The 19,110-nt window shown below is 40.1% G+C and overlaps 1 protein-coding gene across 7 annotated transcripts in view; it reads left to right on the top strand.

Moving 5' to 3' along the window:
* Rdl (Resistant to dieldrin) overlaps nucleotides 1-11,167 on the top strand; it is a 59,520-nt gene extending 48,353 nt beyond the window's left edge. For 6 of the 7 annotated variants that reach the window (XM_065481098.1, XM_065481102.1, XM_065481097.1 and 3 more), the window contains exons 7-9: nucleotides 1,858-2,142; nucleotides 3,158-3,303; nucleotides 6,788-11,167. In XM_065481098.1, coding sequence (XP_065337170.1) covers nucleotides 1,858-2,142; nucleotides 3,158-3,303; nucleotides 6,788-7,105 — 749 coding nt within the window. In that variant the 3' untranslated portion in view covers nucleotides 7,106-11,167. The remainder of the gene's footprint in view (nucleotides 1-1,857; nucleotides 2,143-3,157; nucleotides 3,304-6,787) is intronic. The other variant, XM_065481103.1, reaches the window with a different exon arrangement.
* Nucleotides 11,168-19,110: the final 7,943 nt, after the last annotated feature.

The raw sequence follows: 19,110 nt of genomic DNA, 5'->3' as shown, positions 1-19,110 counted from the left end.
CGCTCTTCATTGCTGCCTTCTGCGTACCCGCTATAATGTAGTGCATGCTCTCCGCACTTTGTCTCCAATCCGCATGCTGTATAGTCAATTTGTCACTGTGTTTGTTTTTGACGACTTACTGCGAAAGAGATTTTATTACTCTGAATTTCCCGCTGATTGTGTACTTTTTCTTTGTGTCTAAACAACAAATGAGCTAACTAAATAAGGAGTTCTTACCAAGAAGCAGTCATCTGAAAAATCTAATTAACCAAATTGACTCATTATAAAACTTTTCCACATGATATTGTCCCTGTCGCGCCCGACCACTTAAGTTTCTGTTTATAAATCTATATACTTTAGGCCTAATTCCTCAATTCTATATATTACATATATTACTGTTAGAGCTATATATATATACTATACTCAATGCATGCAAAGTTCCCATGTTATTCAGTCATCAGTGGGACTTGCACGCACTCGTTTTTATTTTCTAGTGATTACTTTCGATACTACATAATTTGCATGTCTTAATTCAGTTTCAACTCTCAATACAATCGAGTCTCATTTCATCTCATGTAGTTGATATTTATCCTTTCATCAAGTTCAATTTATCTACTCACTTCTAACTGTTCGATCGGAATAATGTAAGATCTATGGCGGCTTTTCGCATGCAAGATGGAAAGTCGGCATACACGATTAATTTGTATTTTTCTCTGTCGAGGAGAAGTCTGATGCGTCGATCAAACTTCTTGGGAAAGCGTCTACTTTTAGGTCTCATCAAAACAGTTTTGCTACCCCTCTCCTCCAAACAAATAATTTATTTTTGATTTGGTTATGTTTCCTTCGGGGACAATGTTAAGAGTCATATATGTTATATTTATTATCTTTGGCTTGAGTGTGTATAAAATGGGTGATCTTGGTGAGGACTCCACGGTGTAATAACGGCCCTGCTCGGTCGTTATTACCCAGCGATTACGAGAAATGCTTTCTTGCGTGTCTTGGTGACAAATAAGCCTTCCATAACACATACCTGGCTGGATTATCGTGTTCGGGCGGAGTCGGTAGGATCTAGCGCTGGACTGGTCTCTTGTGAATAAACAATATGACATTTTCCTCGCCGTCCGGCTCGCCTCTGGCCATGCTGCCAAGGGCGCGGACAAGAGTACTAGAATTAATTTACCCCTCTCGTGTTTTGTTTGCACCTGTGACTCCTCCGCGTCTCAGGAAGCGCCTGCCTCTTCCTGACAACTACTTCAACGTGGAGGGGGCGAGGGGGTTTAATTAATCACTTTAGCTCGTACATATCACAGTCCTAGCCCTTCTTCCTGCGTAAGAACGTTGACGGTTTAGTTTTTGATTCAAACCCTTCCAACCCGATCCCTCATCCTCCAAGGACATGACCAATCGATCAATTTATTCCTAGAAACGATTGTTTTCGAGAGAATATATAAATTTTATTAGTAAAATACATTTGTGGGCACAAATGTTGAGTCAGCACACTATTCTCATATTCGTGTTTGTGATTTCTTGTTTTAGCAGAGTATTTTGACAATCTGTATTCATATTACATACAGACTCACACGAAATTTGGTGCATTTTGGACAGAACACTGGAAATTATACTCTGATTAGGACATGTTCTTCCATTAAATATTCTCAGAATTGGCTCGTTTTGCAATCCACCTCCTCAGTTGATTTTAATTTCGTCTCTCTCACTCTCTATTTATATATATATTTCTCCTGCTTTCGTCCCAGAGATCAAAATTCATAAAAAAAAGATTTTAAAAAAGAGACACCATAGACACAAAGAAAAATACAAATCTGTTTTTGCTCTGATGACATGTTGTTTTGCCTCTACAAGTGTACTTTTTATTGATAGGGAATTATTCGAGATTGGCGTGCGAGATTCAATTCGTACGTTCTATGGGATACTACCTCATCCAGATCTACATACCTTCTGGTCTTATCGTCATCATCTCGTGGGTTTCGTTCTGGCTAAATCGGAATGCGACTCCAGCTAGGGTCGCCCTAGGGGTCACCACTGTCCTCACCATGACTACCCTTATGTCATCCACCAATGCAGCCCTACCCAAGATTTCCTATGTTAAATCCATTGACGTCTATCTGGGAACATGTTTCGTAATGGTCTTCGCATCGCTACTCGGTAAGTGTGTCCTCGCGCGTCCACCGGCCGAGAATTCTCACCTTTTCTCGAGGCCGGTGGTCAGCCGAGCGATTGCCAGGGACAATCGGGCGGGGGAGCAACGGCGAGAAAACGCGCGCGCGCTGCGTCGAGTTGTGTTTTTTTTCTCCTTTTGTCAAAGTCAGGCTCTTCCGTGCTGCGAAACGCTACGAATGACTCTTTTCATTTCGTTTCCTCTTTATGGTTTTCATCTCCCGCAGCCTCCTCTCTCTCTCTATCTCTTTCTCTATCTCATCTTTCACGCCCTTGTAGATTAGAAGAATGCTTGCGTATAATCTCAATGAATCTATAACTCTCTCTCCTTTCGAACTTTCACGCAGTTTTGATAATTTGCTCCCTGGAGCATGCCCGTGTCCCGGAATTATTTTGCTTTCGTGTCAACCCAACTGATATCTCGTTGGAGACGAGCGACTGCCGACCAAACAGCAAACGGAAGAGTGTCAGACAAAGTGTAAGCGCAATTTTTCGGCCAAGGTAAGGCTACATATGGTGCAACCAACACTCACTCTTTACGAGACGTAGCAAACTCACACATCCAAACACACACTGAGAAAAAAAATTAGAGCCTTTCGTTCTCATGCATTCAGCACGGAGCGGCGGTATTCGAAGCCGCCGCCGCCGCAAAGTTTGCTGAATTGAATGCAGCTCGTTCGAGTTTGCAAAATAAATTACGGCAATTTATGACTAGAGCGGAGATGCTGCTGGTGGAATAGTTGGCACGCGCCCAATGCGCCGAGCCAATAACTTTTCGGCCTGAAAAATCATAAAAGCGATTCCAATCGTGTCCGCCGGGCTGGAAGCCTATGCTAATCCGCGACGCAGCAGCAGCAGCAGCACCTCCGAAGCCCCACAATAGTTGTGTTGCTTGTCTCCACGCAAAACGCGCGAGTTTTCAGCAAAGCCGATTGACTAAATTGGGATAATTGTGCATGCCCGGCCCCCGACCCCATTGAGACGCACCCTCTTGAATTCGCAGAGTACGCCACGGTCGGCTACATGGCCAAGCGGATTCAAATGCGCAAGAACAGATTCATGGCCATCCAGAAAATCGCAGAGTCTAAAAAGGTCAACTTGGACACTGCCAATCCGCCAGGACCCCCAGGTGACGGCCCTAAGCAAACAGTGAGTATCGCACGCCACAACTCTAATCATCAATACAAGCTTCCGTGTTTTTCTAACAAAATCTGCGTTCAAAGTGCGTTCAATTTGAGATTAAAATTTTTGTAAGTATAATTTTTATAAACTACATATCTTTTAATAAGCATTTATCTGCAAAATCAGGGATGTTCCAGAATTTTAAACAATTTTTCTCTTGCAATTTTAATTCTCTTGCAATTTAATCCAATCTGCCTCTTTAGAAATTAAATTCGATTGATTTCATGTACTTGTAGGATGGATAATTTTTATATGTTCTTGAAAATAATCTAAACATTAATTATTCCTTCGTCGACAAGTTTCGGTTTTACTCAAGAAAAATTACACAACATCAAGCTGTTCTAAAGGGGAAAATGAGCAAACTCTTTGGGTCAGAAAGTATCCTAAAACACGCAGCTCACTTTATATCAGTGCCAAGTAGCGTATTTTTTTTAAATCTCAGCCAGTCGTCGTTTTATTTGCTGGTCTAGTCCCAAATCCCTCGTTTCCAAAAGTTGGCCAATCAGTGAGGTCCGCTATTATGTCGGCACTACATTCAGGAATGGTTTACAATGACAATAGCAGCAGGGACGACGACATACGTAACTAATTCAAATTTCACATGATTAAGCGAGCAGAGAGGTCAGAGGTTTAGAGGCACGTTGTGCTTCATGCACACCCGAACTCGCTTGATGAAATTGTCGGTTTGAATTTGCGCGCGGGGCTGGCGGGATGACGGGCCAATTTCTCTTTATGAATACACGGCGTGCAAGGCCGGGGAGTAATAAAGTCTGCCGTGAGCTACTTTTGCCCCCAGCCGTGAATATGGTCGGTGCGCAATCTACGGACGGGGTTTCGCTTAGTTTTCCACGCCACTGATTCTTATTTCCATTAAGCTAGAACCATCAAACATCATCTCGCTCGCTCACTTACTCGCTCGCTCCTCGGGCCAACTTGGCAAAGGTGCTTCTTTAAATTCCGCCACGCCTCGTAAAGTTGCGGCGAAATCGCGACAAATTGGCCGTTTCTGCCAAATTCGTGTCATAATGTTTGCGGCCGAATTAATCAGCTAATGCAATTTCGCGGCTTCGTCCTTTTGTTTGCCCCCCGAAGATAAATAGTAGAGCTTTAAGAGTCTCAAAAGAAAATAAATTTAAAGCAGAATGGAATTGTGCTGTTTTCGTAAAAATTATTTTATTTAAAACAGCCCATTCTAATAAACTGAATTTGCCCGGTGGGGAGCCGTCGGGCCTAATTAAGGCGGAATTCCCGGGACGCGGAGGAGGAAAAGGTGGCGAAATTGGAGTATAACTATATAGCGTCTTGGCTGCACACAACATGCACTCGCGTTATTCCTGGCAAAGGGAGGCGAGCAAAAAGCAGCTGCCCGGCCCATTTTCTTGCCAACACACTCGCACACAGGGCAAGCCAGCAGCCAGAGATGTGTGTTAGCGGGAAAATCAATAGGCACGCAGCTGCAGAAACGCCCGTTCGGAGCGGCCAGAGCGAGCCACGTACCTGCAACGCCGCCGTGTAGCCTCCTCCCTCCGCCCTCGCATTTTTGCCAATTTGCACGGCAATCCACTCGTGGACTGAATTTTCCTCTCATCCCCTTCGTTTCAAAGAGAGTCAAACGAAGTGATTTTTACACGCTCTCGCAGAGGTTGTTATAATTGTGCCGAGTTTTCCGGGTTGGCAGCGCATTTCAGAGCAATCAGCAGCTTAATTAATCTATTTTGGACGAGGTTTTTCCTGCAGCCGTCAGGGAGTTGTCGAGCATAACAAGAGCGGCTCGTTTCAATTTGTTTTTTCCTCGTAAGGAAGGGTAAGAGTAAATATTTTGCCAGATATTTTTAAAAGTGAACCTTGATCTTTTAAAAAACCGAAAGAATCGTGACTCTTAACTGCATTTTTTCAATTTAAAAACAACGGTTTTGACAATCCTCAGCTATATTTGAAAAACGTTGAGAAATTTTACTATTTTTCCTGAAATACGGCTCTAAAGTTTATTCCAGAAGATTTCACAATATTTGAATACACATAGAACCTCTTTTGTCGGCGACAAAACTTTCAACAAAGCGTCGCTATCTCTGCTGCTCATTTCAAGTCGCTCTACATGTACTTTTAATGATGTTACAAAACAAAAACGAGAGCCGTTCTCGCGAGCGCCTGCGAATGTTGCGCTGCAACCTGCACTGCACTCGAATGCAGCGTGTGGCCTACATACTCGGGAAGAATGGCACACAGCCTCGCGTCACTTGGAGCGAGCGTCGCCGGTTGCATACATTCGCATTCCGTGCATTCACTTGGAGCATAAATCGAATCGAGAAAACCTCTTATAGCACTATCCTCACGGTCAGCCTGTTTAGCAATCGGTTTTGCTCGTTGACTTATTTTTATTACTTGGCAGTGGAATAATTTAATTAATTGAGCTTAACACTTCTGTGATGAAACACCGGATTGTTATGTAATTGTTTCAAAGGCAAGGAGTAAATTGCGTGAAAGTAATTTTGACTAAATTTTATTAATTTTTTTTTCTTACAATTAGATTAACTACGAATTGTTGATATAAGTTAATGAAGGCAGATATTTATCAGTTAAAATTAATGTCGGAAATTCTGCTAGGCCAAAAGAGAAGCGCGGAACAGATATTTCAATTCTACTCTAAATGAAAATAAAATAAATTTATGTAACTAATTTTTTATTTTTCATACAAAACGATTTTTTATAGCTTTTTATCGATATAGTTGATTAAGATGTGCATCAATTGACGCACAATTAACATTTATTTCAGGCTTAAGAGTTCGATTTTTTTAGGAAAGTCTTAATTTTTCAATATTTTGTTAAAAAAATTATTATTTTGCCGAAAAATCCATCTGTAGTTTTAAAAAAACGTTCTCACAATATTTAGTACTCTTAGGTGAGATGGTTTTGGATTGATATTGAACGATTTTGTCCACCATACAGGTTAAGATGATTTTAAGGTTTTTAAATTTACAATAGCTGCACGATTAATCATCATTTGGAGGTCCTGGGACGGTCGAAAGCTCTCAGAAAAAATACTGGATTAAAAAAACTAAAACTCCTACGGTTTTTCCATAAAACTTCCAAGGGTTTTACTTAGAAATTGAATTAATAAGCAGCCAAGCGATTAAAAATCAGATTTTTATAAAATTGCATTTCATCATTAGTCTTGTTCGATGGCCCTATTTTTTTATTAATCATTAATTTTATAAATAATGCAGCGTTTTTCGTTAATCCAACGGTCGAAACGTTAGCATAATAAATTTTTATTGAATTCAATAGCTGTTTAAGAGATAAAACAACCGACTTACAGCCTAGGGAAAATTCATTTTTGATTTGAAAATCAAATTCGGCCTCGAAGCTTTGAACGCAGATTTTGTCCCGCTCGCACAGGCGGCAGACGGAGGCCTTACTCGGCTGCTTTTGAGGGATGCCGGCGTTGTTCCAGGAGGTGCGGTTCAAAGTGCACGACCCGAAGGCCCATTCAAAAGGCGGCACCCTGGAGAACACGGTGAACGGGCGGGCCGACGAGGAAGGCGGCGGCGGCGGTGGCGGAGGCGGCCCGCCTCCCCCGCCCACGCACCTGCTGCACCCCGGCAAGGACATCAACAAGCTGTACGGCATCACACCCAGCGACATTGACAAATACTCGAGGATTGTGTTCCCCGTTTGTTTTGTGTGTTTCAACCTCATGTACTGGATCATTTACCTGCACATCAGTGACGTCGTGGCCGACGACCTGGTGCTGCTGAACGAGGACAAGTAAAATTCTAACGCCGACGCTCGCCGCCGTCGTGCATCAATTAAACAACCGCACTCGTTCAGAAAATTAAAACGTGCATCTAAATTATTATATATACACACACACACGAACACAAACACACATAAATTACTAATTATATCTAGACGCAAACACCGAAACGAAAATCACAGAATTGCAGATACGAAAAAAATAAAGATAAAAAATGAAACACGTACACACACGATTTTAGCAATAAAAACGAGATGAGCACTTTTTCTAAAAGACCTTTCTCCCCTCGCGGTCGACCGGGCCGCCGCCGCAGCGCTTGTTTCCGGGAAAGCTTCACTCTTCCTCTCCTCTTTTCCTATCTATCTCCGTAGTTGACGAGCGAGTAGCCAAAAGCGCGCGATTTGAGAAATCGGCCGTCTTTGCACCAAACGAGCCCATCGGCGGCCGGTCCGGCGCCTCCGACCGCCCTGCCACGGTGATAAAAATTAGGGGCGGCAAAACGCTTCGACGGACCATCGAGATTCTAAAAAGCTCACGTTCGATTGGCTTTACCAGCTGCCGTCGAGTCCTTTTCCGTCCCCGGTGATAGAAATTAGAAACAATTCTAAAGCAATTAGAAGCGGATTTCATTTTTTCAAGTCACACACAACAACACACAGACACATACACACTCAAGTCTTGCGTTCCGTTGATGCTATCGATACATTGAAAAAATTATCATCATACGTTGTTCCCGGCTAAAGAAAAATAAAAACGCACTCGTGTCACACACACATTTCCAGAGAAAGATGAAAACACAAATTCAAACGCTTTAAATAAAAACTAAATAACTAATAGAAGAGTTTAAAAAAGAGGCAAGATTTCTATGGTAATAAACTAGAGTTACGAGATGTGCAACTTGACGAGACGAACACGCGCTGATGAGTCGTAAACTGCTAACTGTGACTTGACGGATGAACAAACAAATCATCTTCCAAAATTCTGTGTTTTATCATACAAGAGAATTCTGTTGTTATATACACACACACACACTTACGTACGTGAGAATATTATAGCATGGAGAAAAAGGAACGAGCGCGTCGCCGATTGGCTGAGCCGCCGGGGTCACCGGCCTGACCCTGCGGATCGGCCAGTCGGCGACGCCGGGAAAACACACTGTAAAAATCATTGATTACTGTAAGATTAAGACTCGCACAAGAAGCAGTGACTGCTGTCACCCACAATAGCGTTCAGGCACCTCTTCGGATATCATTGTCGCGTTTTCGTAGAGACCTCCGACGAAAATGGTATTGTTTATCGACAAGCTGTAAATTTATAACCTGTGAGAGTATTCTAAAGTATAATTGATCGTTACACACACTCACCGTGTCATCGCTATACACACATATTGCTAGCGTCTGTTGTACAGAACCGAGAGAAAAATGCTTCAACTATATGGTTTACACCCCCAAATTTTTATCGACGAGAAATTTGGCGCCCACTGTTATAACTAGATACATACTGTGTTTCTTCCACACACACACACACACGCATTTGTTGCCATTGTGATATCTGCAATCAAATAGTGAACTCTCACTTGCTGTCAAGACAGAATAATTACACACGACACACACACATACACACACGATGTATCTCTGCAGCAGTTTTCCAGCACCGTTGTAAGACATGAGTGTTAAATACTACTAATAACGTTAGCGTTCAGATCGAAATCACACTCACACTCATACATTATAATTAAACTCACACACACTATAATAGATATTCACACTTTGTTTCGAAATTGGATGAGCAGCGGTTATATGATTCTCTTCCCGTCCTCTCACGTTAATTGTAAGCGAAGAATTGATTTGGTTGGTTGGTTGGTTGGTTGCCGAGATTGGTCGGCGGACGGTGCCGTCCCAATGCTCAATAGAAACACCATAGAATTAATCAACGACGGCTCCGTCCGCAGCACAAATTCTCTCTGATTACCTGCATCTCGCGTCTCGGCTCGAGTCTCTTTGTTCAACCGGCAGAAAACAAACAAAAAATTTGTACAGAATTGCTCAATCAGAAAAGGGATTGAATATTTGAAGCGTTGCATATTATAATATATTATATCTCTCACACAGACAGACACACTCGCGTTGATTTTCGCTTAACTAATCTCAAAAAGCTATCGGTATGAACGCGCGCGCAGTACATATTTTTACCCGCTTGCTATAGCACCTACGACGAAACAAAAGATTAACAAGTTTTTCTATCTATACCTTCGAGTGCACCGCCGCCGTCAAGCAACAATTGCTCCACACTATATACTAAAAAACATGAAAATAATAAAAACGTGCTGCTTCTTTTTACTCGTCGCGGTTCCGTTTTTCAAACGAATGCAGACAAACAGAGGCGTCGGTTCGGCTAGCGTTCCGAGTTTTAATTAAAATGACGAGAAACACACGAACACGTGGGCAACCCGTAAAATTCTAAACATTCCACACAGTAAGTGAGACGCAGTGAATGCTTTTTACAAGTATCGATGGTCGTATAAATACCTAGGAAATGTCGTGTTTTCAGTGTTGCATTTGACAGCAGATGAATTATAAATAGACACACACACACACACTCTCTATATCAAAATCACACAGACACTCACACACACAGGATGGAGGAAAAAACAAATCTCACCAGCACATCAAATACTACAAAAAAGGAAAACGACACTGCTGTATCTCTTCTCTCTATCTCTTCTCTCGCTCTATTTGAAAACGATAGTTTTAATACACAAACACAAGTTAATCGTCAGTGCTTTGAGTGTATCTGAGGGAGACGCTGATGAATGTGATGAATGTATCATGTAAGTGTACATAATTGTTCCTTTTTACGCTAAAGATGCATATAAACTAATTAACAAAAAGTATGTACTATTATTACATGCGAAAATCTGTTGATTGTTTAGATAAGTATAAAATGCAGTGCAGAAGATTATTGAATTATGATTATTATTAAAAAAGAGAACACTACAAAAACGCAAAATGTTAGCGACAGAGTATTAGAGTGTGGGGCAAAATAATTATAAATTACTAAATGGGGAATATTTTTAAAAAAACCGAAACAGTGCGATGAATGTGACAAAAAAGAAGATGCAGAAAAACACTTCTTGTGTAAATATATACATTAAAAAATAGCAGACAGACAAAAGAAGATGACGAAGAAGAAAATCGATCCACGGAGCAAAAACATAGAGAACGGACAGTACGGGGAGGGTGGAAAATATATTTAATAAACGATTGCTCATGACTTGATATTCTAAAAGTGTAAAATGATCACAGCTAATTGAGATTATAATGATTAATTGCCGTTATTATATTGATGTTGACGAAAGAGTATGAAAAATTATTATCATTGCAGCAGCTGAGACTCTTGCGTTGCTAGTTTTAATCCAAAACCCGCACACCCAACACACATACACACACACACAAGACACACGGAACAAACGAAAACAAAATGCAAATATACGGCGACAGCAGCAGAGTTGAAAATAAATTAATTTTGATAAAAATGACGCGTGCACCTTTAAAATCCATAATTTCTCGACGTAAATAACAATCGACTGAGTTGGTCTTGCTTAAAATTGAATGTAATCGCACTCTAAAAGACTCAAACTCGTCTAATTTTGTACAAAAATCCTGATTTCGAGTTTCAAAAGAAAAGAAAAAATATATAAAGAAAACACCTGCTGGCCGAGACATTGAAAACCGTAGCGACGCTATAAAAGTACTAATTTCCCTAGCGACAAATTAACAAAAGTATTGTAAAACGCGCTTGCTTTTATTGTATGATTCAACCTATTGTATCTCTCTCGCTCTTCTAACTCTCTCTAAGCTCTCGTTATCTATCTATTATATCGGATCACGTCGGACGGACCCACCCCCCTGAATTCGGCCAAAGCTTCTACGGGAAAAGCGAGGGGCACGTCCGCGGCGCCGATTGTGATTGAATTGCTTTCTAATTTCGAATTGTAGATGATTTTAATACGAACTTGTTAACATGCGTAACGGACACGGATAAAAAGAAGAAAATATAATACAATTAATTGAAAAACACTCACACAACAGACACACGATCCCTTGCGAAAAAAAAGAATTACGATGATGATGAGGAAGTTAGAATACAAAAGATTATAAAGTGAATTTTATACGATGTAACATAACGAGAATATAATTATACATTAAAACTTGAGCCTCCATCACACGCGCGATTATACACTAGATGAACGAACAAAGTTAAAACTCACGCAGCCGATATGTCCACACAAGACACACACTGCTCTCTCACGCTCTTTACCGAAGCGATTGTTTTCCACGAGTTACGCAAAATGATTATCGATTCAAGATACTTTTTATCTCTCACCGAAAGCAGCCACACAATTGTACTTATACTGCGTAGACTTTGTATGAACTCAAAAAATATGCGTAACGAGAGACGGATTTTTATTGAATATTGATTCACATAACTGATTGATCGTTCGGTCTTGGGAAAAAACGATGCTGGTTTCTCCAAACGCAGCGAGAAGACGTTTTTGAAAGCAACTCACATTCTCTCTTTGACACGGAAAGAACACATTCACACATTTATTACAAGAGTAATAACACGTAAAAAATTAACAAAAATATCATTATTATTGCAAAAGTGAAAGATAACTCGTAGCAGCGTTTTGTATTCCATTGTGTTGAAGAGACGCAAGATAATACACTACTGAATTCAACATTTTCTGTGTTTGTTAACTCGAATTATTGCATTTTCTTATGATTAATCTGATTATCAAAGCTATAATGTAGTTCACGGTGACAAACACGAGATATAAATAAAAAGGCGGAGGTTGGGTTTAAAATTGAGTGTTTTATTTCAACAACCAAAACAATTTTCCATGAAGAAACAATGTAGATAGATTGGGGAATCTTCGTCAATTATTTTAAATGGAGTGCTTTACAGCCCAACAATTAAGAACATTATGCAAATTAGGCAAAGCAAATGCTAAACAATGAAATTTTAAAAATTGAATGGTTTGACAGTGATTTCGATTCCTCTTATCAGGATTCATGCAACGGTATTCTAATTATACGGGTTAGTTCGCCTTCTAAGGACATAAATTCCCGATTTTCAATTAGAGGCACAGAACTAGCGGGTAAACTTTGGAGCCAATTTTTTCTGCAAATTTAAATTGCAATCTGGGAAAATTTTCTGCTTTCCCAGTTTTCATAGCATTTGAAGTGCATTTAACAAGGATTTTTTGCAATTTTTCTGCGCAGCTTTACATTAAACTTTGTTGACGACACGTGTCCGATTTTTCTTTACAAATTCTGAATAAAAAATCTACTAAAACGAAAGCCTTTAAGCCAAAGTGGACTAAATCAGCAAAATGCGGTCAAAGAACTACGACTTGCACTTTAAAATTTGTTTCTCCTCGAATGCCGTCAGTTATTTTCCACTCTGGATAATTTTTAGACCATTGATATCAAAGTTCTTCTCACCCTCAATTTTTTGTCCTAAGAAGGGCGTGAGAAACTCGTAAATTTAATGAGAAATCTAGCAAAGAGCAGAATAAAATGTCTAAATAAGTAAATTGTTCTAAATATTGTACTGACTAAAATTACTGAGCCTTTGTTAAGAGATTAATAACATTTCATGAAAGTTTTCACAGGTTTAATAAGCTCTACCACATATATACACGTATGCAGCAGAGTATATTGTGCAGGATGGTATGATTTCTCGATTTCACAACTTCTTCTCTGCATTTGTTAAGATTTAAATCCAACTGCCAGCAGTTGCCGAGTTAAGCTAATAATAAAACTCGTGCTCGAAAGCATTTCGCTTGTATTTCAGAGCGGCCGATGGGAGATTCCAACGCCTGCACTTGCGTCTCAAGGATTTATTTCGGTTTTCGAGATGCGCACCACCGCATCGGCTGAGGAAGGACTACGTGCCGATGAAAAGGTAATTCCAAAATGCGCCGTGTGATTTTTTTTCTTTCAACTCGGCTTGCTTCCTTTTTCTCTCTTTCAAGTGTCCGCCAAAATAGAATATAAGTGTTTAGAGAGGCTGTTGATATTTATATAATAGACTACACGGTAATTTGGCCGACGCTACCCCCTCTTTTCGCCGCCATTGTCCGTCGGCTTACTCAACAGTACTCAAGATTTCATCAGCAAAATTCGTCCTCCCCGTGATGCGAAAAGGCTTTGACGCTATTGAATCAATTAAAAAATAAAAGACTCCGAGAACCGGATGAAAGGGAAACGGACGAATGCCTAAAAGTGTTGATCATTACACGCTTGGACCCGATCATAATTTAAATCTAAAAATAGTATTAAGGACAGCAGTGATATTGAAATGAATTTTAAAATTGTTTCTATAAATTTTGTGCTGGATTAATTTTTAAATTTATTAAAATTTGATTGCATTATTTATTTTGGCGGTTTCTCCGGCTCCCTGGCGGAGGTTCTCGCTCTGAAAGCGGCCAACGGATGCACACACGCGGAGCAAATTATGCGATGCGACTCTCGATTTCATCCAGTTCACCTTGCTTGAGTGAGTGCAGCGTGTGGTGCGGCGTTTGAATAGAGAGCGAGAGAGAGAGGGAGACTGCGCGCCGCCTCCCACCCCCAACTGCACAATGTTAATTGTGGACAACAAATTTAGATTGCCGCGCGCGACGTGCAGCCTTGAGATTGGTATTATTTACGAGTGCGATTCATTATTTCGCACGACAACTTGAAGACGGGCAATCAGTTACCGCAGATGTGAATAAAATGTGCAATAAATGTTCATAATATACGTGGCATAATGACTTTTATTACGTGGAGCTATCAAACCGGACTAATATTGTGATATTATGCACCCTCAGGGTATTTTCATTTCAAAATGTTTCTCGTGCAACCAAGATAAAAAGTTTCAATTGTTTTTATCGCTGGAAAATTATGTATTAAATAAAAATCAGGATTTAATTTTCATTACATTAAATCAAATTAAAAAAAAGAAGGTTGCGAATTGCAATCTATTTTTTTCTCTCTCGTTACCTTGCATTTGTTTTTTTTATCTCCCGGAAAAAAAGGCTGTGACAAATCAATAGATGCCTTTATTTATTATCTCGCCGGCTCCATTGAGACACGAACTTCATTCATTCACTGGAGCAGGATACACGGTGCATTGTGGAATAAAAAAAACATTCCACGTTATACCTTTGCATACGCAAGTGGGTGCAAACATGTGTATATGCAACCGGTTATGCGTGTATTTGATTGAGTTTAGTCACTTTTCACGTGATCGACATTGATTTCCTGCATAGCTCACTCTCTCACGCATTATTTTATGCTTCCTCGTGACCTTAAACAGCGGTTTAAAACTGTGGTAAAAGTGATTCGTTTTATCGCAATAGCAGCGAAGGTTGACGTTGAGAATGATAGAAAGAATTAGCATAATTAGCGCTTTAAATGGGACTTTAATTGAGTCGATTGCAGATAAGATTTTAATAGATATCGTGAGTAAAAATACTACAACACATCATCATCACGTAATTAAAATAGATAATTAAATCAAATCGACTGTTTCATTACATAAGTTTTGTTGATGACAACAACCCAATATGATTTTTAATATTCTTATTTAATTAATGCGGTGCCCTATTTTTTAGTCTAAATCAACTTAACCGATTAATTTTAACCCTCTTAAAAAAACACTTTCTTTTAGCTATTATAAAAAATGAAATCTCAAGGTTTGGCCCGAAATGCCAACAAAAAAGTTATTGATTTAGGTCTGTGAAAATTTGACGGTTTGATTTTTTAAAGGAAGGGGTCGAGGGGTTAGTCGCGTAATTTTAGGTGGTGGCTGGCCGGGGGTGAAAACAGGAACGGAAGATGGTAAGTGGGGGAAGTGTAAAGAATTTTGTGTTTACAACCCAAACATGCACAAAATCAACATGAGTAAGTTGTATTTCTACCTGCTTTGGTATTTGCTTGTGTTTGGGGGTTGCTAAGGGGTTGTTTGGAAGTGATATGGCTGAAATAAGAACCGCCCCTAATGGAATTAGAAATTTTAATTCAATTTAAACTTTAACGAATTAATTTCATGTTTCCAAAGTAGATGAAATATCGAAAGGGGGCGAAAAATCGAAGGGGTGATTTCGGGGTTTGGTTGGTGTTGCACTCTAATTAATATACCACCCTCTTAAACATCCCCTAATAATGTCATAACGATACGTAAACTTGTAAGGCTGCAGTGAGAGAGAAAAAATAAATTGTGGGACTATCCGCACGTATTACTGTTTTCAAATGTTACACATTATTTTTATTTAAAGTAAAAATAAAATTAAAAAATAGTCCAAAAATGGCTAGATTTCACTGACAGCCAATACAACATGACTATAAATAAAGTATTGATGACGGCTGCTCAATTCAATACATTAATCGTAAATGAAGTGCAGCAAATTATTTATTTATTTATTTAAACTCTCGATCATGATTAATAAAAAAATAAGGAGATAATTAAAACACCAGCTGTCTGGTCAGAATGAAAAAGCCTTAACAAGTATCAATTTGTATCAATCGTCCAGTTGATATCAATTATAACATGACGCATGTCAAACGAATTTCACCTTGAGAGGTGGACTGGACGGACTGGACACAATCACAGCATAAAAAGAGTTTCAATTCCTGATCAGACATTAAATAATGTCGCAATCGATGGTTAAACTAATTTCTCTCCGTCGCTCATAATGCCGTTTGAGGAAGTGCGTGACGCGCGACAGCCAGCGTGAGTTGAGGTAGGCCTTGCGCTTGGAAACAAAAGGATCGATCTGCGCTCGATTTCAACAAAGATCGCCTCGCGTGGGAGTGCTGATTGTGAGTGAGCAGATCCTGACGAAACGTTTTTAGTCTCCGGCACTGCTAATAGCAATTAATCGTGAACACGTGTGGATTACGTGCTGATTGCAAAGCATAATATGTATGTGTCTCGGACCACGCGCAATGGACAAAGTTCCGGCTTCTCTTGGCCTTGCACTCTCACAGCTCCGTTTGTCTTATCTCGTGTTTTGCGACATTCGCTTGCTCTCGATTTGCTGCTGAAAAGTCCTGAATGAGACTCATTCATTGCTGTTAAATAGGCACCGACGCTAATCGGTGGAAAAATACAGGAGACGTGTTTTTACATGGAAATCAAGCGTGAAAATACGATGAATTAATTCTTTAAAGTGTATCGTTTCAGCAGGATAGCAATTGAAAATTAGGAGAATTGTTGGCTGCATTAAGCACTTGATCAAATTAAAGTTCCTACAGGTAAAGTCCCACTCAAGTCAATTTTTTTACATTCCAATCGATTCCTGAGGATCGAATTATAGGTGGGTTAAATAAGAATTTCGATCCAGCGGGGGCCAGAGGTGCGATAAAATTGGTTCCCGCTGCGCAGATCCAAGATGGCGTCTGATTGTGGAAAACAAAAAGCTCTCTTTGGATTGCCGTACGAATGTCAAGAGTTTGTTTTTAAGATCCAAAAGACACAATTAGAACAAATAATGCCAATTATATCACAATATTGACTAAAACTTGGTTCTTTTCGCGCATTTTCACGTGATCGTTTTTTCGCGCCATACTCCACCGGACGCCATATCTTCGCGTCGCACGAATCTGGACCCCGCTGATTTCGATCGAAAACCTTTTTAAACGTGCGAGCAGACGTTCAATGCAAAACGCACGTTGCTTTGGCATTGCGCAAGCGTCTCCCGTCTGACGTCACATCTCTCTCAGCTGCCGACGCCAAGCAAGAAGCATGGCTGTGACGTCAGAGAGGGGACGCTTGCGCAGTAGCGACCTAAAGGTTCATGCGTTTCGCCCGCCAAAAAGCAACGTGCGTTTTGCTTTGCGTCGCTGCTCGCACGTCACGAAACAATTTTTGATCAGAAAAATATTATACCCAGCCTATTTCGCCCTTGGGAATCGATTTAAATATAAAAAAATGGTTAAAATATCCAAGACTTACAGCACTTGACGCGAGAGGAAGCCCTGCCATGAAAAAAAAAAACAGCCCGTGTTACTGCCCCCGCACTACTTGTGTCTTTTATCACATTCTTTTACCTTCATCCCGTGAAATTAATTCACGCATGCTGGAAAGTTGCAAACAAACTAGCAAATATTGAGACGGAATGCGTTCGCAATCTTCACAAATCTGAAATCGGACCGTCAATAGAATAAAATATGTAGCCTGCACTTGACCCCAAAACATCGTTCTTATTCTCTCATAGCAAGTGCTCGGCTTGGTTTAAAGGGTATTTAAAGTAGCATTATTTGTCTGTATACAAGTTTTGCTATTAGGGAAATTTCAACGCACGTTCGCCAAACTAATAAAGGCTTGGCAAGACGTGAGTTCATTTTCCTCTCCGCATAAGTATTCATTTGCGCAAAATGAAAGCTTTCCATTATCTCACACGCATTTTTTTCACATGTTTGCTAAAAGAGAATTTGCTGGCTCATCAAATAGCAATGCCCATAGGCAGCAAAAGAAAAAGGAATGAGACACCCGGTAACCAAGCCCAGAACGATGCAGATTCTCGTTCGTCTAGAGATTGATATAATCAATGCCAATTCCTATTACAAACCGGCACTTCCATAAACATTCTGTTGTTGCAGTGCTATTTTCATAATTAAAAGGAGCGATTCAAGAGCTAAATTGTATATAAAAATATCAACATCAGCCGACCAAGCCATTTATGTTTAGGAAGCGCTTGACACGTTTTCTCAGAATATAATCAGCGTCTCGACCAAGTTAAAAAAATGGCATGGGTTTCAACGTGATCGAGCACTCCGCGGGCCACGTGCGGCAGCAGAAGCTATCTCGCAAAATGAGGAGGCTCGACCTTTTTTGAGCCGCCACCACTGGGTGGCCACTCCGAAATCCCTGGCATTAAAATCTCCGTGTGAATTTAACTATTTAATAAGAAAGTAAAATAGTTAGTTAAGTTTTATACAGTTTATATATGTTTACAAAATTTAATAAAAAAGATATCTATTTATTGTTTTAAAATTTTTTAATTATTATATTAAACTTTTGTATTTATTTTTTATCTTTTATAAAAATATTGAATATAATAGTAATAAACTTGATTAGAAAAGTCTTTAAAAAGTTATAATGTATTTATTGTGTGCAGCATCCATGATATATAGATGGAACAACTACTGTTAGTGATTTTTAAATTTTTGGTGCCAATAAGAATTGTTATTTCTGTAGAAGCCGAGGCTCTAAAATACCTAAAATACCATACCAACCAAATAATCTGAAGTTTTAGTGTCAGTAAAATTCAGCTTGAACAGGCCTATAAAAATAATGTAAATCACGTCTTAAAAGGCGAATAAATGAGAGATAGCATTTGAAACACGTACACACACGCATTCGAAGGCCAGTCTTCTATTTTTGGCGGTGCCTGGGCAAATTGCACAAAACAGCGATTTGCCGGACCGGCCGGACTGGCCGGCCGAGCGATTGAGTTGGCGAGCGAGCATCTAATTAAATTGGAGCGAAAGGCAGCACCACACTCGCGCCCGCCGCTGGCCGGTCGAAGGCTTCAGCGCGCGGTAGCCGCCGCGCATGCCATCAACATTGTCAACAAACACACGCAGGATCGAAAATGATTAATAATTATTCACTCTGCCCTTTTCCGCTATATTTATTCACGAGGTGCGATCGGACCGGCAGGGAATACGTGACTGCATGCATGTGTGCGGATAAATGTGCTCTCAAAGTGTGTTATTGTACACTAATGTGTGCGCGGTGCACACAAACTAATGGCACACGGTGGAAGGGAGGAAGAATTGGCGCCCAACCAAGCGTGGAAGAAGTGAAATATATACACGAGATGCTCATTATTATAGGCGCAGGTATTTTTTTTTATGTTTTAATTAACTGGCGAAGCCGAGGCTAAATTTTCGACTGGAGGGGTTACGATTTTCTTGGAAATCGTCGTGATTCACAATCAGCCCTGCGTTTATGTTGATTTA

This window comes from Cloeon dipterum, chromosome 2, assembly GCF_949628265.1.
Source record: "Cloeon dipterum chromosome 2, ieCloDipt1.1, whole genome shotgun sequence".
Taxonomy (NCBI): domain Eukaryota; kingdom Metazoa; phylum Arthropoda; class Insecta; order Ephemeroptera; family Baetidae; genus Cloeon; species Cloeon dipterum.
The sequence above is the reverse complement of the archived record's forward strand: the minus strand, read 5'-3'. Positions and strand labels throughout refer to the sequence as shown.